The sequence below is a fragment of the Anabrus simplex genome, chromosome 1 (genome assembly GCF_040414725.1).
Source record: "Anabrus simplex isolate iqAnaSimp1 chromosome 1, ASM4041472v1, whole genome shotgun sequence".
Taxonomy (NCBI): domain Eukaryota; kingdom Metazoa; phylum Arthropoda; class Insecta; order Orthoptera; family Tettigoniidae; genus Anabrus; species Anabrus simplex.
Window position 1 is genome coordinate 1,254,954,831 of NC_090265.1, and position 19,920 is coordinate 1,254,974,750.

Here is a 19,920-nt window from a genome sequence, read left to right on the forward strand (position 1 = left end):
GCTGTTTTTTCCAGTATGTTATCACACTTGCCCTGTCCTCTTCTAATACGGTTCAGTCTTAACCATTATTGTCATGCGAAATGTAATTCCACAACTTTGCCTGTTAGGTCTTGAATCGGGTGGGCATTATGTGGAGGATTTTCATTCCAACATTCCATCCATTCAGTGGTATTACTGAAGGTACCGATAGAGTGAAAATCTATCTGTGGTGATCTGCACGATTTTAAGCTCATACCTCGTTGGATTGTGCAGTGCACTGCATAAAAAGAGATTTTGTGGTACTGTGTCCTTTTAACAATCACATCTTGGCTGCTTTTCTGCTGGTCTTCATCTCCCACTTTAGCAACTACTTTTCATTTTGAAACTCACTATCCCAACAGCCATCCACTCCTATCCTGCCTAATATTTACTTCACACTCCATTTACCCAGTAATCATATTTTACATGCCTCATTTGATGCTAGGTACCATATTCTAAAATTTCACCCCTGTTCACCTTTACATCCTGAATATTTAGTTACTTGTTTATAAAATTTTATTTATCCTTTTAAGTTGCTTTATGTCACACCGACACAGATAGATCTTATGGCGACGATGGGACAGGAAAGGCCTAGGAGTGGGAAGGAAGCGTCCGTGGTCTTAATTAAGGTACAGGTGCTTGGTGTGAAAATGGGAAACCATGGAAAAACCATCTTCAGGGCTGCCGATAGTGGGGTTCGAACCCACTACCTCCCGAATACTGGATACTGGCCGCACTTAAGCGAGTGCAGTTATTTAGCTCGGTTTATTTACCTTTTGTCAGTATATTATCATAACTTCACTAAATATGTTAGTATTGAATACTGCTGGAAGGGGAAAAGCAATGGAATTATAAAACCTTCCTATATTAATAATATAAGAAAAGTTCTGATTCCTTGATGAATGATTTATCGGCCAAAGGGAAAGGCCATAGGGGGTATGTTGTCCTTGTCAATCTTGGGTAAGCTATATAGTCTCGGAGGTAGAGCTTCACTTTTGGAGGCAGGGAAATGGAGGATTCTGAGGGCGTTGCAACCATAATACTGTCAAGGTCAGAAGAGAATTGTATCAATTATGAGAGGTGTAATATTAAAGATACAGCTAAGAGCCTGGCACAAATTAAGTTGAAGCAAAGCCACATAAATCTTGTAACATCTACACTACATCTCACAAGTTGTGAGCCTCTGAGGGATTGTTTAAAGAATGTAACATTCTTATTTTGTTCTTAAGGTTACTATTTATTGGAAAAAAGGAGAAGGATATGTCTGTAAATTATTCCTAGATACTGTATACATCACTATCAACAATGCAGTATATGCATTATCGGAGGAGATGGTTGCCCTTGATGTACTTCCCCTTAAAAGAATAATCACTACATCACTATTATTAATGTTGTATAAAGTAACATAAGCAATAGACTTTGTCAAATAATACAAATGCAATAACATACAAATAAAACATTTAAGTGAAATACCTGTCGCAAATGTCACTCAAAACTTTGTTGATATTAACTAGCTAAAAAGAACAAACAAGAATTACGTTAAAACAATAATATACAGTCGAACCTGTCCTAACGGACACCCTTATTCAGTGGACACCTGCCTATACGGACAATTTCCCGAGAATTCTAATTGCCCAGAAATGCTGCCAGAGACTGTTGACTCACAAGTTACCTGGGGATTTTCGTCCCTTCTTGCATCATTCTATTCATAACTCGGATTGTCGCTGATAAGGTCGAGCTCAGGTACTAATTAGTGAGACAGAAATACCGTAGCAGTTCAGTTGTCTGTTAAACATGAGTAACAAGGGAAGTTTGTGTTTAGATCTCGAGGCAAGAAGAAATGTAATTATAGAAAGACTTCTGTGGTGTAGTGGTTAGTGTGATTACCTGCCACCCCGGAGGTCCGGATTAGATTCCCGGCTCTGCCACGAAATTTGAAAAGTGGTACGAGGGCTGGAATGGGGTCCACTCAGCCTCGGGAGGTCAACTGAGTAGAGGTGGGTTCGATTCCCACCTCAGCCATCCTAGAAGTGGTTTTCCGTGGTTTCTCACTTCTCCTCCAGGCAAATGCCGGGATGGTACCTAACTTAAGGCCACGGCCGCTTCCTTCCCTCTTCCTTGCCTGTCCCATCCAATCTTCCCATCCCTCCACTAGGCCCCTGTTCAGCATAACAGGTGAGGCCGCCTGGGCGAGTTACTGGTCATCCTCCCCAGTTGTATCCCCTGACCCAAAGTCTGAAGCTCCAGGACACTGCCCTTGAGGCGGTAGAGGTGGGATCCCTCTACGAGTCCGAGGGAAAAAACCAACCCTGGAGGGTAAACAGGTTACGAACGAACGACAAGGGACTTTCAGTGAGAAAGCTTGCCGAAAAATTCAACTGCGGGAAAACTCAAACACTATTGTGAAGAATAGAACTGAATATCGTAGTTAAGAAAACGCGTACTAAATTTACACAGACGAAGCTTCACGATTACTTCACGAAGCTGTAATGCTTGTAAATGATGTAAAATCACTTATAATAACTCTCTATGAAATACTAACACAGAAATGACTTAGAATAATAAAAATAAAGATATGTATCTTTATATTTAAGGTGGATCTTCTTTGCCGTTAAAATGTTCGATGATTTTTATAAACTTATTTTAGCGGACACCTCTCGTTACGGACATTTTTCCTCGGAACCGACGGTGTCCGCCGAAGGGAGGTTCGACTGTAGTAATATTTTCCTAAGAGCAGTTTTGGAGAAGCAAATAATGTACTGTATATGGTAACATACATAAGCCCTCTTGACAATGGTTTATATGACCTAAAAATATTATTTTCCACTTTGCAATTGTTGATTTATATCTTAATGTGTAAAATACATTAGAAATAGCAGTATGCTAGAGGAAGGAAGAGAAAACTTCTGATATCTTAGAACTTTATGTCCAGTAGGGCTCATGAAGTATTTATGTTGCGGTTGAACGTGCAGTTCATTGCAAGCACTGCAACCCTTTCTTGTCATTTTATTTTAACATTAATACAATATCTCTGCATTTGAATAGTTCCATGACATTTACATGTCCAGTTGCAGCTCCTTTGCATTTTCCTTATTGTGAGCTGATTTATCAGCACATACAACCTGACATATTCTTTGGATGTGTTAAATAAGAGACTGAAAATATGATTATCATGATAATACCCATAAACAACCTTCTTGTATTAACTGATGCAAATCTCTTTGTATAGGCCTATTCAGTATCATTTAGAGATGCGTAGCTCAGGTGATTAGTCTGATGTATCTAGACTATTTGTGTATGAAGTCGGAAGATTTTCATGTTGTATCTGTTCCCAGACAGGAAAGAGAATCTTAGGTAACAGATAGTTCTCCATAGCTCCAGAACCAAAATGTTTAATTACACATCTGCTTAGCAATTTCGTTCACATAAATCTTATATTTTATTGCTACACTCCTGCAACTTTATCTCTTCATTTCTTCACACTAAACAGTCTGAGAGCTCAATTTTTATTTCTTTTGACATTTGTTTCACCTATAGTTTCTTGCATTTTGATTTGCAGGAATAATTCCCAGTAAGTTCCCAATTAACTTATCTGTTGATGTACAGAGTTCATGTTACTTTTCATTAATATATTCACCTTTGCTACCACAATTAACACTTGTTTTGGTTGGGGATATATTCTACTGCATATGCGACAAAGAATACAATCACCATCACACTATATTCAAAGCAATTCTCCAGTTTTGTCACAGGAGTAGAAAAAGCATAGTTCCCATAGAACGAGAAGTATCTGGTACTTGCTACAGAGTACAGCATGTGTTGATAAGTACAGCCGAACATTCAAAAGTGGAAAAATTTTGCAGTCCTGTACCAGGTATCATTGTCCTTGGGTGAGACTATACAGCTACAATAAAAAGTGATGTGACTTGCTTATTGTTGAACATGTTCCTGATGAAATGAGACTGTCAGTACAAAATGAAATCAGAATAACATATTAAAAAAAAATACCATGAAATGGATGAAAAACAGTCATAAACTGATAAATAAATATGTGAAGTGAGGGACACGCCTGGTAAGTGAAGCTTAATGTGAAGCACTTCACGGAGTGTCAGTGTAGGAGAAAGGTCCTTGGTTAGATGGGGTTCATATACTGGTAAATGCAACTGCACCATACTGGCAGTCTTTGCATTTCCAGTCTGAATACCTGCAATGAGCACATACTCTATTATCACTGGCCACTCAAAGGATTCTTCTAGAGGTGTAAATATGCTATGTGCCATGCACTGTGGGGAACAGCCTTATGATATTGTGTCCACGCAAGTGCTACTTACCGGGCGAGTTGGCCGTGCGCGTAGAGGCGCGTGGCTGTGAGCTTGCATCCGGGAGATAGTAGGTTCGAATCCCACTATCAGCAGCCCTGAAAATGGTTTTCTGTGGTTTCCCATTTTTACACCAGGCAAATGCTGGGGCTGTACCTTAATTAAGGCCACGGCCGCTTCCTTCCAACTCCTAGGCCTTTCCTATCCCATCGTCGCCATAAGACCTATCTGTGTTGGTGCGACGTAAAGCCCCTAGCAAAAAAAAAAAAAAAAAAAAAGCTATTTAGTTGCGAGGAAGCGTACCTGCTTGTCAAGGTGAGAACCAGGGTTCAAGTCCTACTATATGAATTACGTTTAACTTTTAGAGTGCTGCATTAACCAGATATGCATGTATTTCTATTCACTGCAAAATCTGGCATTGTGCTCTTAATTATGTTTGTTCTGAAAAGGACTGTTTTATATATGACCTAATACACCATCCAGTACCTATTGGCTTGAACAACTTGTTAGAGCTGATATGGCATTGACCCAACAAGCTTTCTAAAGTATTCCTTGTTGAGGGTGATCTGTCATGCGCTCAACATAACACCCCACAAAACATCATGTGAATGCGGAAAAAAGTGAGGTCATCTTTTTTTTTTTTTTTAATATATATATGGCGTTTTCACCTTGGCCACACATGTTCAATGAAGTTGAAGTCTGCAGCTCGAGGGACCCAACTGAGCAGTTCAATGGAGCCCTATTCAGCTGTTCAGAAAGCTAACCCTGAACATGAACACTCATGTTGATTGGGGAGTTGTCTTGCATGAACTTCATTTCATTACCTCATCTGAATAGCACTCTCTCACACTCAGAACCAGAACATTCTGCAGAATGTCCACATATTGGTCCACGGTGAGATGGTCACTAACCCTAATGAAGCACTCCAGCCCCATCAGATGATATCCACCCCAACACACCACCGATATGCAGTCACTGCGTGAACACTCTGCTTGTCGTATCGGGCTCTCCATAACCTGTAAATGTGAACTGGCCCAACCTATGCCGAATTGAAAGGTCTCATCAGAGAAGATCACATAATCTCAATTATGATTTAACTCCATCTTGGCAATGGTGCACTGATCGATCATTTGTTCATAGGAGAGCGACTCTTTAGTGACAGTTTTTCTGCAGTAGAGTCCAGCTTCTCATAATCATTAACAGACCTTGTGTAGATATCCAGGAAAATTGATCGCCTACATGTGCTCTGCCAAGTATAAAAACGAGTTCTTCCATGAAGTTTCCAATAACCTGTTGTCTTCTTCCCTAAGAGAAAACACTTTAAACCAGTGCAGGTAGACATCCAATGTCTCCTAACACCCACCACTGCTGTATCCATCTCCTAACAGCCCTAGGTGATAATACCACACTGAACTGATGCCTCACGAATGCTAAAATTGCCGTGTTGGATGAGAGACAGCACTTGCTCTCTTGACACGTTTGATTAATATGCCATGTCAGAATGGAGTGAAGCATGTAGCATCGAGGTTAACTTTCCAAACTTAGTGTGTTTGTTGCCTGAAGTTGTCATAGTATATTAATTCGGGGGGTGTATATATAGATCATGCCAAGAATAGAACTTCAGCTGTTATGGTTACAAATTATGTAGCCTACAGCTGACCTGCTGCGCTATGAGGCAGTGTGTCATGTACTTACAATTTTGTAAAGCTGCTTGCAAGTGCACGTCAAAAGGAGGAGAGAGATAGAAGGGGGTGAATAGAGGGGAAATGGGGAGTGAGAGCGACTGATACAATGAGTGAAAACCATGCGACGTGTTGCAACAGCTGACTATAAAATGTTGAGCAAAGTCAAAGTGGACTACCCCATATTTCATGTTTCCAGGAATGCGGCAATTTTTCATTGTTCATCTGTACCTATATATTACCAATGCAGACAGGTAAACACTTTCCTAATTTTAACGTATTTTCAAGTCAATGCATTTCTATCAATATGTCTTGCATAACAAAACTATTAATACAGACATGAAACAATGCTTTGGCAGGCTAAAGGTAGCAAATACCAAAAATATACAAATGTTCAGAAGTTGATTAGATCAATATTACTCCCAGGTCCACAGTAATGGTACTGTTTTCTGCCTGAATAATTTCAATTTTTCTAAAATCTTGAAATATTTATAAGCAATTAGTAATTTGTTAAAATGAATTTGTTCTTGATTCAGTTTTAAAAGGCATTCATTTGCATCACTGCCATAAACCTCATCTGAGCTAGAGTAGAAAAATACTGTAAATAGTGGAATTCATTTAATGAATACACATACTACTTCTACTACACAGCAGATCTTCCTCTATGGACAGTTGAGAATGGGCAAATATTGTCTTTCCCCAAATGAAAGTACAATCTACATTAAAAAGGAGTAAGCCTATCTACCAGACTATCATTTTTACTGTATTCTCAAGAAAATAACATTAATACCGATTTATTTTTTAAATCAACAAAGACAACACCCAAACATCTCCTGGGGTTTTTCAATTACAGATTTGAACTTGAAATTAACAAAATAATGCAGGCTATGCATAACAGATTGTAATTACAGTCCTTCGTAAAACAGCACTAAAAATAAATTAACTCAATTATCTAACGAATGTTTGAATATTAATAGAACAATTATTTAGAACTTATATATGATGAAGGCTAACAAATACAGAAAGATTTCAAAAAATGGAAGATTCATTATGGAGTTAAAATAAAGCTTTTCATTATTGCAAGCAGAAAACTGTGAAAGATACTTACAAGTTGCGTGCCGATCAACAGGACTGTCTTGAGGGAGAACCTTCGTCCACAAAGGTCAAATAAATCCTCCAAACTTGGTCCTAACAACTCCATTACTAACGCGTTGTATTTTCCACAGGGCCCGAAGTAGAACACTTCAGGTATACCTTCTATATTTGTGAGAAAGAAATATTCCGGAGGAAGAGAGAAAGAGGACATCACAGGTCAGGATGTAGAGAGAGAGAGAGAGAAAAAGACAAACTGAATGAGAAGTTACTCTCCCCAACTTAAAATACATGTATTAATATACCTGCACTTTTTTGAGAGACATAGTAAGCATGCAAGAGCAGCTTAGCAGAACGGGTGGGAGAAGGGAAACAGCTAGGTAATAAAATAGACCGTGATAGAAATCAACACTTCATTCTTGGTACAAGAGGAGTTTCATTACGAGGGTAGGGAGCGGCGAGAGCAGGCAGCTGGGGTGAGAGGAGATGACAAAGCATATGGAATTAGACTCTCTCTCATAATAAGGACTTGTGGCTCATCTAAGTCATTAAGGGCAATGGACCAGCAAAAGCAAAGGTAACATTGTTTCTAACTAGTACAAAAGATATGGAATGGACTTTGTAGATAACCACTTGAGATTATGAAATTGTGTAGCATCTGATTAGAGATCTAATCTGGATAACAGATATCATATGATTACTTAAGTACAAAGGAAGAGAGAACTCTACACCTACATTACACTAGAACTACTGAAGAGTACTGCCTTTTCATGTTTTTAATCATAATGTTAGAATTCACATGAAACATTGGCAGAAAGGGGAAAAAAAAAAAACACTAATTAATTAAAAGCAGAAAAGAAGATTAAAGGGGGAATGGAAAACATAGGACTAAGTCTCATGAACTCCAATGTCTTGTCCATGATGCCCCAACCCCACCCGTCTACTACTCACCGCTCACTTGCAAACTTACACATATACGAAAGTATTTACAAAAACAGAATAACACATAACACATGCATTACATATTGTATGTGGCAGTTGACTGCCAAGATACAATATGCAAATCAGTTAATATTTATACACATATTGGACTTACTAGCTGCAAGGCAATCATGAGAACAGTTTGCAGGGTAAATCTGCGGTTACACACAACGAAGAGGTCCTCCAGACTTGGGCCTAGTAGCTCAAGAACCAAGGCATGGTAGCGGCCCCCACACGGACCGAAGTGATACACACGAGGGATACCTTCTAGAAGGAACATATAACTGACTCCTTAGGACAACAAAATGGCAATTTACCTGACCAAGTAATGGTCTTATATCCTTCATCTACAGATGTATAACACAATGGCATAAGGTCTTCCATACATGTACAACAGTAAGTAAATCGAAATCAATAACTTATTCAAAATATTGTCTATCTGGCATGAAAGAATTCCTCTGGTTTCAGAACTATACTTTTAAAATGAAATATTAGAACTGTGAACAACAAACTATTGGACTTGACTGGAATATAACTTTAAACCACATGATATTTCAACAGTCCATAAATTCAGTCCAATAATATTAGCCACCATCTCTAAAAACACAGTTAACAGAATCTTCAACGTGATATTTCAATTCAGATCTTCAAAGTCAAGAACTAAGTCCATATATTCTGAATTCAGCTTAACTGAGGAGATTGAACTGACTCAGAGAAGCAATATAATAAAAGACTGGCAATATATATATGCATGACATTTTTTATAAATATCAAGAATGAATTTCTTTCCTCAGAAGTCTTCTTTCATGGTGTGTCTGCTAATGCATATTAATAAAAAATTAAAACACCCATCACCCACATATGAAGGGAATATGAACACAAACTTTCAAAAAACTGTATAAGAAAATACCAAAAAAAAATTTAACATTCTGAATCAGAACTCAAACTTTTTCTAATATGACAGCACTGTAAAGAAAACAGTTAACTTGATTGTTTTAATGAGAACTTAACACACATGAATAACCACAGGTTTTATACATTTAAGTAAATACATTCATACCGAAACTTAATTACTAATTGCAGGTATTGGAAAGGAACAAGTGTCAAATCAAGCCATAGGTCTATATACAGGATTACGGAGAAAAAAAAAAAAAAAAAAAACCCACCATACAATAGGACAAACACACTGACCTGCCATTGTGTTCATCTTATTGTGTGTTCCTTTTCCTGTTCCAATCTCCTTATACAGCGTGGTCTGAAACAACTTGAACTGGATATATGAGCATTAGAAGGTTGGTCATGCTGATAAATAATATGAAAGAAATAATTCCATATCTCGCACCGTTGCCATTTTATCAGCTGCTGACATTACCCAATCATATCACTTCGCGGACAAATTCAAATAGGCTTTGCAAGGCAGTGTTACTAAATCTGTACATGGCTTAAAACCGGCATTAGCACACCAGCTGAAGAATAAAACTTCACTAGGGGAGGGGTTTGAATACAGACCTCTGAACTGATAGGATTGCACTGAAGCAGGTATACAACGATGACACTGGCTGAAACCAATGGTGTGTTGGATGCTGATTACTTGGCATGGCTCTCAAGCAGTTCGTCACGTGCAGACTTAGCAACAGTGCCGTGCAAAGTCCATTTTAATTCGCCCATGATGTGATCTGATTAGCTAACTTCAGCAGCTGATAAAATAATGGTGCAAGATATCAAATTATTTCTACCAATTATTTATCAACATGACCAACCTTTCAATGCTCATATACCTGGTTCACATTGTTTTCAACTACCCTGTATATTACTGAATTACTACTTAGTGATTGATATGTCAACCAAAAGCTTTTTTAGTTGATTTTTAAGACAATAACTAGAAAACCCATCAAAATCTTTTGTAAGCAAACCAAAAAACCTTCATGAAACCATAAGATTCACACTAACTTCACTAATTAAGGAGAAGTTTAATTTGCACCCTAAACATTACTGTTAATCACTGCATTATTTTAAAAGATTATCTGAGCAAATGTAGGAGAAACAATCCTCGATATAACATTCATACAAACTAATCTACTATTGGCTCTTGGTTAATTCTCAAATCATTACGATTTTTAATTTGTTTGTATATTATGTAATCATTGTTTTACTACTGAAGATGGCCTTGAGATTAGGCTGAAACATGTATAGACTTTGCTTCATCTAACAGATGACTTGACTTGTATTGATAGGAGGATTTTATAAATATTTTCTTTTGTAAAGTAATTCTCAAAGCACGTATTTCACTTAAATATTGTAGGCAAATATGTAGGCATTGAAATCTCCACCACCCAATCATGTTACACACTGGATGAAGTACACACATTCTAAAAACACACATATCAAAATGGACTCCCTTAGATGTTTATGATAACAGACCTGAAACTGGCACAAGTTTAAGATCAAACAATAGAACGAAGTACCCAGATGTTGTAGGAATTAACGCAGTAGCCTGAAAATCCAGAGATGCAGGCACTATGAGGGGAATTAGTTGAACTACAGTTCAAATTCCAGGGCATGAAGATTCGTAATTATTTTACTGCTTCAAGTAAAAATCATCAAATATGAAATTAATAGAGCCGGAACTTTCACTAAAATATTTTAAGACCTGAAAAGGTCAGGATAGCATTCTTGCACAACTTAATAAGATGTCCACAGGTCTTCAACATGAATTACCATCTTCATCCTACATGCTCATTATCACATCACAGATGGACGGAGGCCAGTCTACAAGATCAATGTCTGTTCTGTAAATCATCTACCACTATCTTTGACACGAGTATGGATACTAATACTGTCGGGAAAAGGTTTGTTCTCTCTGGATACTGTTGCCACATTAACAGTAACATAAAAGTACTTTTTTGAGCGATTAAGGCCACATCTCACTGATCATATGTGTTAGCATTTCTACTTCACAGATAAGTTTCCAGGCTCATACAAGTAAAGTGAGCACTATGAGAACATTCTGATACACTTGTGGTCCAAATAGGCATATGCTGCCTTATATTCCCACACTAGGTGCCTATCATCATCAGCAGCAGCAAGTTCCAGAAGGGAAAACAATGTACGAAAGCAAGCAATATCAGGCCACATCAAAAAGGATGGAGTCAACTGTCACCTAGTAACAGCCAACTGACACCAACTAACATCAGAAAAGGAGGTATGCTGCCACATCCTGATATGTCTCTAGCAGCAAAACCTGCATCCTAGGCAGATCTCATCGTAGGGAGTAAGAGTATGAGAATTAACCTGCATGCAGACACCTGCAGAGTAGTGACTAAGACCAGCAAGTAATTATCTCTTGCAACAAAAGTTATACAAGAAGGTGCCACCAAGTATAAGTCAGTACAGCAAGGAAGGCATAAACTGTTGACTGTGGTATGTCAGGCTGGGGAACAACCGGCCAGCCTGTAGGCATGTAACAACCTTGCTTCTGTTGTCTCCGTCATCTGGTGTCTCCGACTTACACAGGCTTCCAGGACTTCATGACTACGAAGAGCTCGCCAGATGAGGTCATGTGGGACTCAGTTGAATGTTTTTTCTAGGTCCAGAAATGCCGTGTGTACACTCTTCTGCCCTTCCCTATGTTTTTCCATCAATAGACGTGTGGCATGGATGGCACTGATGGTGCTGCAGCCCTTAACAAATCCACATTGGTTGGAAGTTACTGTGGCAATGTTTCTGAACCTGCTGTACAGCATCGAACTGAGGAACTTAAGTCCTAAACTGTACCCTAGGACTCGTGTATGTCGCTTTCCACTCTTCAACGTGTCGATAAAACAAATGCCTCTAAGACCTTTCTTAGCAACAGCTGTACTCAAGCGGCGTCTCTCAAGATCAATCTTTTAACGAGTCATCCCTCAAGATTTTATGTTGGATCAAGCTTTTTAACTTGTTGTTTACCATCAATTAAACGTCTTTTATGTGATTACAGCACAGCAGGAATATACAAGGCTGTCACGTTACAAATGAACTTATATATATGTTTACAATTGTTTATGATTTAGTCCTTTTGCCCTGTTTTCTTAATCGGCTGATGATGACACTTTAAATGTGTCAAAACAGGTCTCAAAGTTAACATGTTGCAACTTAATATTGGTACAACTTAGTAACAGTGTATTGAAAAGGTGGAACCTCCATACTTTCTTCTTAGTATTGTGCTGTCCAGCACTCATTCAAATATCTTCAGTGTATGACAGAGGAGTCAAATATGGCAGTATGTTGAGCAGTCGTTCAAGTCTCCTTTACCCTTCCAGATTGGAATTGTCGTGCTAGTTGTCATTGCACGGGCAAGTTTGTTCTGGATGATGATCTGGTTGAAGAGTGTGACAAGGAATTCTGTAGTGGGTTTGCCAAGCATTTTCCAAATTTCTGCTGGTATGTCATCTCGGCCAGTCTCTTTTCCATTCTTCATCTTCTTTATGGCAATCATTACCTCTGCCCTAATCAAAGCCACAGGTCTATAGAAGAGTTCAGAACTTGCAATCGCTGGATGATCAAATTCTTTGTTGCTGATATCTGCAAAATAGTCTGACCATAGTTGAAGGATAGTTAGTTCGTCTTGTAGTAATTTGTTGTCAGCTCATTTGATATGCACGACATATCCAATGTCCTGGGTGGAATGGTTATGGGACTTTGCAACGCGATTAACATTATTTTCTCCTGCTGGTGTGTCAAGCTGGTCGTACAGATCCTTGTAACAACGATCTTTTGCAACAGCCATTGCTCTTTTTGCGGCTGATTTCAGCACTTTGTATCTCTGAAGGTCAGAATCCAGGCGTGTCTTCCACCAAGCCTTAAAGGCTACCTTTCTCTCCTTGATGGCTTGTTGAACTTCGTCATCTCACCACCAGGTATGTTTATCAATGTATTTTCGCCTGGGTTTGGTTTTTTCCCCAGAGTTACTGTTGCTGCCTGATGTATCTGTTTTACAATATCTTCCCACATGTCCTCAACTGTCTGTTTACGCTTCACTAAGAAGTTGCCCGGCTTCATGGCTAAATGGTTAGCGTGCTGGCCTTTAGTAACAGGGGTCCCGGGTTTGATTCCTGGCAGGGTTGGGAATTTTAACAATCATTGGTTAATTTCGCTGGCACAGGGACTGGGTGTATGTGTTGTCTTTATCATTTCAACCTCAGTGCGATGCACAATCAATCAATAAATTAATCACTACTGATCTGCATTTAGGGCAGTCGCCCCAGGTGGCAGATTCCCTATATGTTTTCCTAGCCTTTTCTTAAATGAATGAAAGAAATTGGAAATTTATCAAACATCTCCCTTGGTAAGCTACTCCACTCCCTAACTCCCCTTCCTATAAACAAATATTTACCCCAATTTGTCTTCTTGAATTCCAGCTTTATCTTCATATTGTGATCTTTCCTACTTTTAAAGACATCACTCAAACCTATTTGTCTACTGATGTAATTCCATCCCATACGTTGTTGGATGCGCTTGTGAATGGTTGGGTGATGAGAGAGCTCTTGCATTATAGTAGTTATAAAGTAGTTAAAACCTACTGAAATAGTTTAATGTTGTGTGTGTGTGATCCATTTAGTGCTAATTATATATTGGTGTTTAGCACTTGTTGGTAGAATTTGGGAGTAGGGATATTTATTTGAATTTTATATCAAGTAGTTTAGTTGGTGTTCAATAAATTACATTTTCCAGGTTAAGTAGGCTAGCTAGGAATATTGTTTCAAATTTAGGTTTAAGAAATAATTTTGGCAATAATATTAACTTTTTAAATTATTTAAACATTTAAATATCTGTAGGTTCGTTAGTATAATACTTAAAAAGACAGAGTATCGCAAGGAGTTCTAACTTCTGTAACTTTTACATTCAAGCAGACAATAGACACGGTATTTTGTATAGATATCCGTTCAAACCAGCACGAAGGTAATAACTTTTTCAATTAAATAATACAATATGCCAGAAAACTTTGATTTAAAGAAAGAAATTAAAGAGAATACACAGTATTCCACTGTTGAATTACTCAACAGTCTTTGGATTGTATGATGATGATAAACGGGGTTTAAAGTCGGGTTGTGAGTTTCACAAATAGGAAAAGTCCTCTCAGTTTTTATTGTGTTGATGGGGTGAAAGTTCCTTTCGGGGATCATTGTAAGTACCTAGGTGTTAATATAAGAAAAGACCTTCATTGGGGTAATCGCATAAATATGATTGTTAATAAAGGGTACAGATCTCTGCACATGGTTATGAGGGTATTTAGGGTTTGTAGTAAGGATGTAAAGGAGAGGGCATATAAGTCTCTGGTAAGATCCCAACTAGAGTATGGTTCCAGTGTATGGGACCCTCACCAGAATTACTTGATTCAAGAACTGGAAAAAAATCCATCAGTCAAAGCACCTCCCTCAATGAAGGGCGAAACATGTCTCAATATGAAATAATAATAAATTCCTAAGTGTTTAAAAATGTATAATGTACTGAATAGGTGACACAATAAACCCTTTAGCAACCTCCTTTCAGTATCTTCAATACGGATTAACAATGATATTTATCACTTGCAAGTGGTATGTTCCAAGCTGTCAGTGGAGAGATGGCGTGGGAGGACATCAGTAGACGAGTTTGAGTGGTGTCTTTAAAAGTAGGAAAGATCAAAATATGAAGATAAAGTTGGAATTCAAGAGGACAAATTGGGGCAAATATTCGTTTATAGGAAGGGGCGTGAGGGATTGGAATAAACCAAGGGAAAGGTTCAATAATTTTCCAATTTCTTTGCGATCATTTAAGAAAAGGCTAGGAAAACAACAGATAGGGAATCTGCCACCTGGGCGACTGCCCTAAATGCAGATCAGTAGCGATTGATTGATTGATTGACGATTGTTAGCTGCATTCCAATGAGATCAGTAATTTAACCTTTTCTTCTTTTCTACGAAGGCCCAGTACTTTGGGTAATAGATACCCGTGTACCAAAATTGTTACTTGTAGGTTCAGCCTAGAGAGGTCAAGTAATGTAAATCAATCCTTTATATAAAGTTAAAGGTGGAACTTGTAAGCTCTTTCGTTGTTATATAACAGATTGCTGTAACAATGAGTGGTGCCTCTGGAAGGCTGTAAAATTTGTATCGGTTGGAGCAAGGTGCTCAGTCTTGGGATATTTCTCTTCTTGTCTACGTAAACGCTACATTGGCGATACTGTAAATTGGAAGTCAGGGGCCTGAAGCCCCAATGAATTAAATTCCCAATTCTGGGGTTTTCTGGTTTTATATAAAAATTGTCATTGTACCCGACACACTGTTATTAAGTTTGATTTTATGAAAAGAAATATAACCTTTATTTCAAAGATTTAAAAGAATCTTTGATATTGTAGATAGACTCATTCAAGCCCACACCTTTCACCTCTCTCTGAACCACGGAAACTCTGAAACAGTAATAATTAGGGTAAACTTAACTGCAGTTTAGAATTGTGTATTTCTTCTGTATTCCTTTTGGTTTTCAGTAATTAACAGCAGTTATCATCCTGCTAGGGTATTATAGGATAACAATTTAGTACAACTAAGCAGTATTGTAGTGTAGTAGTAGAACATATTAATTAATTAATGTCTTGTGAACTTTGTGTACTAACCTAGAGAATATTTTCCTTCATTTTTATTTAGCACAGAATCAGTTATTCTATTCTTCTTTTCTTTGCATTATTCCGTAAAGAATGGCTAAGGAGGGCAAGTGTAGGAACTGCGAGTGTGGCCAGGTATTAAGGAGTATGAGGGAGGAATTGGAGAGTATGAGGGAGATAATTAGGATTCTCTCAGAGGACAGGAAGGAAAGTAGGCCTCCCTCAAATGATGTACAGGATACAGTAGGTGTAAAACAGGGATGGGAAGGAAAGAGGGGAATTGTAGAAGACAGATGGTCGAATATTTTAAGGGGAAGAAGACTGCAGGCTAAGGACTCTATTCAGGATCAGAATTTAGGACAGGTGTCTGTGAGAAATCGGTATGAGTCACTGTAAGTAGAACAACAGAGGGAAAATTATGAACTGAGAATTGTCGCTAAGAAGTGTGGAAGTAGGAGGAAAGGAAAAGGTAGGAAAGGGAAATGTAGAACAGCGGATAGGAAAAGACAGGTGGAACAGGGCCATGGGAGGGAGAAAAGGGATGAGGAAGTAGCTTCTGCATAAGTGAGGAAAAAGAGGGCTGACCAGGAGGGGAGGGGATGAAGTGAGGTGCGTAGGGTTGAGGTTCTGGTCACGGGGGATTCCATTGTTAAGACATGTGGGGAAAGTGTGAGGAGGAAAGGGAACCAGGGTAGAGTGCTACCCAGGAATTAGGTTAAGGCAGATGTTGAGGAAAGTAGAAGAGAAGGAGGGAAAGGAGAAGGAGGTAGTGTTTCACGTTAGTACCAACAATGTAAGGCAAGCAGGTATAAGTACCACCATAGTTGGGGATGTGTGGGATATGGTAAATGCAGCACAGGTGAAGTTTAAGGAAGCCGAGATTGTTATCAGTGGAATACTGTGTAGGAGGGATACTGACTGGAAGGTGATTGGGGATTTAAATGAGACTATGGAGTGGGTATATGGGAAACTGGGAGTGAGATATCTAGTTCCTAATGGGTGGGTATGAAATAGGGGTCTTAAATTGCAGTGGTACATATAAGTTAGGAAATTTGTTTAGAAGGGTTATAGGGAGGTACATTCAGGGAAACGGGGTGGCCTAGGGAGCGGTGATAAGGGAACAGGAAACTGGAAGTCAAGTAGGGATGACAAAAATTTTAAGGCTGAATAGTAAAGTTTTGTAAAGGAATAGAATTAAATAATTTAATAGATATATACTTACCAGATATTGTAATAGGAGTTGAATCATGGCTGAGAAATGATATAATGGATGCAGAAATATTCTCACGGAACTGGAATGTGTATCTTACACAGAGGATAGGAATGGTAGGATTGGGTGTATTCATTCTGGTGAAAGAAGAATTTGTAAACTACGAAAAAAGTTAAAATTGACAAACATGAAATTCCCGGTGTAAGGCTCATGTCTAAAGATAATGGGCAACTTGATCTCTTAGGAGTGTACAGACCAGGAAAAGGTAGCGCTAACACTGATTCTGAATTATCTGATAAGACAATCAGCTATGTGGGAAACGATATGGAATGGAACATGATTGTAGTGAAGTGTACAGACCGGGAAAGGGTAGTACTGACGCTGATTCAGAATTATTTCATAACATAACCAGCTATGTGGAAAACTATATGGAAAGGAACATGACTGTAGCGGGTGATCTCAATTTACCAAATATCAATTGGGAAGATAATGCGAACGACAGGAAGCATGACCAACAAATGGCAAATAAGTTAATATGGGAAGGACAGCTGATTCAAAAAGTGATGGAACCAACTAGAAAGAAGAATATACTGTATGTGATGCTAGTAAAACCAGATGAGCTCTATAGAGAAATCGAAGTAATAGGTGGTATTAGTGGTCACGAAGCTGTTTTTGTCGTAGTTAAAAGTAAATGTGATAGAAAGGAAGGTCTAAAAGTAGGACTATTAGGCAATACAATACGGCTGATAAAACAGGCACGATGGAGTTTAAAAAAAGTAATTACGATCGGTGGAAAACTGTAAATAAAAATGTTAACAGACTGTGGGATGGGTTTAAAGCAATTGTTGAGGAATGTGAAAACAGGTTTGTACCTTTAAAGGTGGTTAGGAGTGGTAAAGATCCACTATATTATAACAGAAGTAAAGAGAGTGAGAAGGAGGTGCAAGTTGGAAAGAAATAGAGTTAAAAATGGCTGTGGAAGTAAGGAGAAATTGAAGGAACATATTACGAAATTGAATTTAGCAAAGAAGTCAGCGAACGACAACATGATGGAAAGTATAATTGGCGGTCATACAAATTTTAGTGAAAAATGGACGGGTATGTATAGGCAGAAACAGGTACCAAGAAGGACATTCCAGAAATCATTAATGAACAAGGGTAGTGTGTATGCAAGGATCTACAAAAGGCAGAAGTATTCAGACAGCAATATACAAAGACTGTTGGTTACAAGGATAATGTCCAGATAGAGGAGGTGACTAATACTAAAGAAGTATTAAAATTTACTTATGATAACAATGACATTTATAGTAAGATACAAAAGTTAAAAACTAGAAAAGCAGCTGGAATTGATAAGGTTTCAGGGGATATACTATAAGCAAATTATCACAAAATAATTTATTCTATTGTACCACCTATTCAATGCATGCCACGTGCTACGTGGGTGGAATTGACATTACACTATGTACATTTCTTAGGAACATGTTTTGCCCCTTGTTAAGAGCATCATCACCCTGTAGGCAACCGTAAGGTCAAAAGTCAGAATCATTAACCAATCCTACAAGGAATAGGCCTACACTGAAAATATGTTACACTTTAAAAATATCTTAAGTTAACATGCTACAATTGTAACGTAGAAAAATGCCTATTACTAACCAATCATACAAGAAATATACTGAAAATAATATGTTACACTTCTATTACAAACTAACAGTATTGAGAATAAATAATATCTGAACTCATGGGAGATGAATTTAAAAGAATGTAAATGAAAACTAAAAGAAAATTTTTTTAACGACGACCATGACTTTGCAGGTCTTGGGCTAGTAGCAGTCGTGATAAAGATTATAATCGTCTTTGGGTATAATAACCCCAAAAATTCTGTATCTGAACTAGATACGAAAACAATGTCCAATAGTTATAAACAACAGCTAGAGATTGAGATTAATGTGCTGTAACATTTAAAAATGATCGTATATTTTTAAAAATTTATCTCCTATGAGTTCAGATATTATTTATTCTCAATACCCTTACTTTGAAATAGAAGTGTACATAGTATAACGTAAATTCCACCCATGTAAAGCGTGGCATGTATTGAATAGGTGGTACAATAGAATAAATTATTTTGTGATAATTTGCTTATAGTCAGCTTCAATACTGTCTCTTGCAATTTGATAGCCAACCAGGGATACACTAAAGACAATGGGTTGGAATATGGTACCATATCTGAGGTACTTATTTGATTATTGCTTGCATGAAGGAGCAATACCAAATGAATGGAGAGTTGCTATAGTAGCCCCTGTTTATAAAGGAAAGGGTGATAAACATAAAGCTGAAAATTAAAGGCCAGTCAGTTTGATATGCGCATTGCATGTAAGCCTTGGTAAAGCATTCTTTCTGATTATATTAGACATGTTAGTGAAATTAATTAATAACTGGCAGTTCTGGTTTAGTATCCCACTGAAGTTCAACTTGTAGGATTCAAGCAATATATAGCAGACATCCTGGATTCAGGAGCTCAAGTGGACTGTGTCGCGATTGACCTATCTGAGGCATTTGATGAGGTAGATCATGGGAGATTACACGCAAAAATGAGTGCAACTGGACTAAAAAGAGTGACTGAGTGGGTGGCTATATTTCTAGAAAATAGATCTCGGAGAATTAGAGTAGGCAAATCTTTATCTGACCCTGTAATAATTAAGAGGGGAATTCCTCAAGGCAGTATTATTGGACCTTTATGTTTTCTTATATATATATATATATATATATATATAATAGGAAAAGTCCTCTTGGTTTTAATTATTGCGGTGATGGCGTGAAAGTTGCTTTTGGGGATCATTGTAAGAACCTAGGTGTTAATATAAGGAAAGATCTTCATATATATATATATATATATATCAGTGATATGAGTAAAGAAGTGGAATCAGAGATAAGGCATTTTGCAGATGTCATTCTGTACAGAGTAATAAATAAGTTACAAGATTGTGAGCAACTGCAAAATGACCT

The 19,920-nt window shown here is 37.9% G+C and overlaps 1 protein-coding gene across 3 annotated transcripts in view; it reads right to left on the reverse strand.

Moving 5' to 3' along the window:
• gish (casein kinase I gish) overlaps nt 1-19,920 on the reverse strand; it is a 645,075-nt gene that overhangs the window by 333,673 nt on the left and 291,482 nt on the right. For 2 of the 3 annotated variants that reach the window (XM_067137660.2, XM_067137661.2), the window contains exon 4: nt 8,208-8,359. In XM_067137660.2, coding sequence (XP_066993761.1) covers nt 8,208-8,359 — 152 coding nt within the window. Of the gene's footprint in view, nt 1-7,127; nt 7,277-8,207; nt 8,360-19,920 lie in introns of all 3 variants that reach the window. The other variant, XM_068225467.1, reaches the window with a different exon arrangement.